General features: G+C 38.2%; 1 protein-coding gene across 1 annotated transcript; it reads right to left on the reverse strand.

Moving 5' to 3' along the window:
* Window positions 1-229: 229 nt before the first annotated feature.
* LOC143526072 (uncharacterized) lies at window positions 230-3867 on the reverse strand. The gene is made up of 5 exons (XM_077020672.1): window positions 3861-3867; window positions 3554-3703; window positions 3107-3187; window positions 2866-2964; window positions 230-872 (listed from the first exon to the last, which is right to left on the reverse strand). The coding sequence occupies exons 1-5, from the start codon at window positions 3865-3867 to the stop codon at window positions 769-771; spliced, it is 441 nt and encodes a 146-aa protein (XP_076876787.1). The 3' UTR covers window positions 230-768.
* Window positions 3868-4740: the final 873 nt, after the last annotated feature.

Below are 4740 nucleotides of genomic sequence, written 5' to 3' on the forward strand. Positions count from 1 at the left end.
CTGCTAAATGCCATAAATGTAAATGTAAACAAGTGTAGCACAATGAGATAAGGAATAGGTGATATGGACAACAGAGAAAAACACACACACTAACAACACAAGCGAACAGACATACACAGACGGACGTATACACGCACACTAAAGAGCCAGCATGATTCAGGGTCTGTATCATGACAATAAAAAGTAAAACCAGAGAAAATAATAATTTTGTTGCTGTCTTTTAATTTTTTTCCAGAGCTGTACATATCAATATAATATAATGCAACAACACTTCTTGACTCCAAAATCTGAGTTGATTTCAGTAGAGTCATCCCCAAAACCTTACAGACATGCATGTTAAGCTTTATGTTGTTTGTGATTATACAGATGTAGGTCGTAACCAGGCACAGGTAAATAAGCTTGATATTGAAGAGTGTTCCTGAACAAATTTATGAATGCTTTATTAGTCTTGATGTAATGCAATTAGTATTATTCAGGTGTGGAAGAATTTTCAGACAGGCCCTAACCAATATCCTATTAAATCTTTCGTTACTCTCAAAGGATCAGGAGATTATTTATCCTTAAATGTTTTATAAAAAACAATTTCTTATTTATAGCATAAGAAATGAATGAATATACTAAATCTCATCTTTAAAGACATATATGAAGTCTTTATGATATGATAATATACATTGTATTTGTTGCATGTTTTATCCACAACTGGGAATCAAAAATGGTTATATTCATATTATTGTACATAATGTGTGAGTTTTATGGTCAGGACTGTGGTTAGAAGTGCAGTACAGCTGAAAGCAGAAGAGATGCGAGAGACGTCCACAGCAGAAGAAAAGAGCTGGCCAAGAACGGAGCCACGGAGTTGGTTAGAGATGCTCCTGTGGAGACCACATACATGCATTATAAAACTAATATAACAATAAATATAACAACAAATACAGGTTGACATTTTAAATAAAACATCACGGCTGTCAGTATTTTGAGCATAGACCTACAACACGTATTGAGCAAATTTGAAAATTTTGATAACTGACACAGCAAAGCAAGCAGCTCCCAGGGATGTTCGCGAACTGACTCCCAAGGAGGAGATGTGCACTAACTGCCTGCCCAAGGAAGGTAAACCTGGCTTTATATAAAGTAATACTTAATTATCTCGTTCGCACGCGTTAATTATCTTGTTCGCACGCGTTAATAAAGCATGGCCACGCGTCATTATATTTTTTACATGATGTCACCTTACTGGCTCCGTAGATAGAAGTATTTAACACTAGGCCTCCCACCACACTTTTTTTTACCTGGCCTCCACCAGGGGGCAGTTGTTCTGGGGACATTTGCATCCCATTAGGCCACCCTTTGTTATGTACATGCAGCCACGTATAGGTAGACGGGGAGTGGGTGATGGTGTGAAAAATGTGGATTCATTGACTCAGATGGAGAACAAAAAACCCTGGCCTCCCCTTGGGGAGACTGAGGGAGATTGTATGTGTGTGTATATGTGTGTAGGTGTATGTGTGGGTACATATATGAGTGTGTTGCACATATGGGATGAAGGTGTGTGGGTGTATGTGTGTGAGGGTGAATATATGGGAGGAATGTGTGTGGGTGTATATGTGTGTGAGGGTGTATACACGTGTGTGTGTGTGTGTGTGTGTGTGTGTGTGTGTGTGTGTGTGTGTGTGGACACCACATTTTAGGCTATTGTAGTCTGTGATTGTGTAAGGCACCTCTTCCAGAGGACCATTTCTTCTGGACCTGCGTATTCCCACCCCACCTCCACCCCCCACACATACAAACACACACAGGCAGGCATGTTACCCAGAGGTCAATGAGGTGGGCCTGCTGTCATGGCCTCACCCGTCTCCTCACCACTGTCTGTCCCTCAGTTTTTACTGCACTTTACACATTGAGGGCTTTTGAGGGGACGGTGTGGATGAACACTGACGAGTGGCTGACCATGAACACTGAACACTGACCCTCTTTTCTCTCCTCCTCTTTTCTCTGTATGGTCCACCTAACCCCAATTATTTTTTTCATTATTATTTTTTTCATTATTGTACTGTATTGTACAGAATTGTTTTCTTTCGATTCTTACATAAAAATAAAGTTGTCCTGCAAAGGAGGGGGGCGGGGGCATGGGGGGGGGCAAAAAAAAGAGAGTAGTGACTGAAATCTCTTCTGGTAAGATGTCCTAAATGTCCTATTTTTGTTTGCCGGTTTTGGCTGTTGTGTTTTTGGAAGAGACACACTGTAAAAAGTACCATCTTGATAAGTTAAAATTGCTCAAGATTATTATTCTCTTTCAAGTAGCTGGGGTTTTTTTGTATAAATGTATGTAAAATATCTTTACCTATTGGCAGTTTTTCAAAAAACAAAAACTACTGAAAATAAGGTAAAAAAAAATCAGTGCCATTTTGAATAATCAATATGCCACTTATATGTCACTATAATTCAAATATTATGTTTGTGTCAATTTCACATTATTTCAACCTTTCACTAATCAAATCTCAAACATATCCTGAGATGAGCAGACTTCTTGCAAAAGAGGTTGCAGTCTCATGAGGCAGCCAAAGGTGTGTATTGAAAGGTGTGTCAACAGCAACCACCCACAGCTGACACACGCCTCTTTTACATAACACTGGAGGTAAGAAGGGCTTATCACACCTACCAACTCCTGTAGTTTGACATGAGATGGGAGTGAAAGGTATTTCTGTCAAAAGCAGGGGGCTTGGGAGTGAAAGGTATTTCTGTCTAAAGCAGGGGGCTTGGAAGTTCTAGTGGTTAAATGATGGTAAAACTTCTATTATTAACATGATGAGGACAGTGAAATGCATGAGAATTTTTACTGTGCACTAGAAGAATTGGTGGAGTTACCAGCTCTGTTGGAGTTAATGATGTGTAAAGACATGATGCGGTTTAAAAAGCCACCGGGGTTGGTAGAATTGGATGACTGAGAGGCAACTGATGTTGAAGCTGTAATACATAAGGTCAAGGAAGTAGATATCATTATGTTCCTGAGATAACAATTTGAGATCAACAATGACAGAACAAATACAGGACGACATTTTAAATAAAATGACACGGCTGTCAATCAACATGTTTTCTATCCACTCACTCTTATTAGAAGAATTGGTGGAGTTGATGGTGCTTGTAGAGTTGACTGTATTTGTAGAGTTGCCACTGGCTTTGGAGTTGCCTGTGTTTGTAGAGTTGGCAGAGTTGGTAGAATTAGATGCTTGAGGGGCAACTGATGTTAAAGCTATTATTTATAACGGCAAGGACGTAAATATAGTTGCATTCCTGAGATAATTATTTAAGACCAGTTATGAGTTGTCATATAGAAGATGTCATTTTAAATCAAAGCACACCCATCACGGATGTCAATGTTTCAAGTATTGGCCTACAATTCACATTGAAGAAGATTTGTAAACTGTGCTTATTGCAGCATAAAATATAACATGAAGTATAAGAAGTGATTTCAGAATGGAAATGATGGTAAAACCTGTTATTGAAATTATGACAACATCAGTGAGATACATCAGCATGTTTACTATCCACTCACTGTTATTAGAAGAATTGGTGAAGTTGCCAGTGCTTGTAGAGTTGACTGTGTTTGTAGAGTTGCCACTGGGTTTGGAGTTGCCTGTGTTTGTAGAGTTGCCTGTGTTTGAAGAGTTGGCAGCGTTGGTAGAATCAGATGCTTGAGAAGCAACTGATGTTAAAGATATTATTCATAATGGCAAGGACGTAAATATCGTTGCATTCCTGAGATAATTATTTAAGATCAGTTATGAGTTGTCAAATACATGATGTCATTTTAAATCAAAGTACACCCATCACCGCTGTCAATATTTCAAGTATTGGCTTACGCATCATATTGAAGAAGATTTGTAAACTGTGCTTATTGCAGCAGAAAATATAACATGAAGTGTAAGAAGTGATTCCAGAATGGAAATGATGGTAAAACCTGTTACTGAAATCATGACAACAGTGAGATACATCAGCATGTTTACTATCCACTCACTGTTGTTAGAAGAATTGGTAAAGTTGCCAGTGCTTGTAGAGTTGACTGTGTTTGTAGAGTTGCCACTGGGTTTGGAGTTGCCTGTGTTTGTAGAATTGCCTATGTTTGAAGAATTGAGAGAGTTAGGTAGAATTAGATGCTTGAGAGGCAACTGATGTTAAAGCTATTATTCATAACGGCAAGGACGAAAATATCGTTGCATTCCTGAGATAATTATTTAAGATCAGTTATGAGTTGTCAAATACATGATGTCATTTAAAATCAATTTACACCCATCACGGCTGTCAATATTTCCAGGATTGGCCTACGCATCATATTGAAGAAGACTTGTAAACTTATAACATGAAGTATAAGAAGTGATTTCAGAATGGAAATGATGAAAATCACTTTATTGAAATCATGACAACAGTGAGATACATCAGCATGTTTACTATCCACTCACTGTTATTAGAAGAATTGGTAAAGTTGCCAGTGCTTGTAGAGTTGACTGTGTTTGTAGAGTTGCCACTGGGTTTGGAGTTGCCTGTGTTTGTAGAATTGCCTATGTTTGAAGAATTGAAAGAGTTAGGTAGAATTAGATGCTTGAGAGGCAACTGATGTTAAAGCCATTATTCATAACGGCAAGGACGTAAATATAGTTGCATTCCTGAGATAATTATTTAAGATTAGTTATGAGTTGTCAAATACATGATGTCATTTTAAATCAAAGCACTCCCATCACAGAT

Source organism: Brachyhypopomus gauderio, chromosome 1, assembly GCF_052324685.1.
Source record: "Brachyhypopomus gauderio isolate BG-103 chromosome 1, BGAUD_0.2, whole genome shotgun sequence".
In the NCBI taxonomy this organism is placed as follows: domain Eukaryota; kingdom Metazoa; phylum Chordata; class Actinopteri; order Gymnotiformes; family Hypopomidae; genus Brachyhypopomus; species Brachyhypopomus gauderio.

Excerpts from the sequence above, each read along its gene's own strand:
- LOC143526072 (XM_077020672.1), bottom strand. Across the intron at positions 3,188-3,553 it reads CACCAATTCTTCTAATAACA|GCAACTCCAAAGCCAGTGGC; the intron begins GTGAGTGGATAG and ends CTACAAACACAG. Across the intron at positions 2,965-3,106 it reads CACCAATTCTTCTAATAAGA|CTTCAACATCAGTTGCCTCT; the intron begins GTGAGTGGATAG and ends TATGTATTACAG.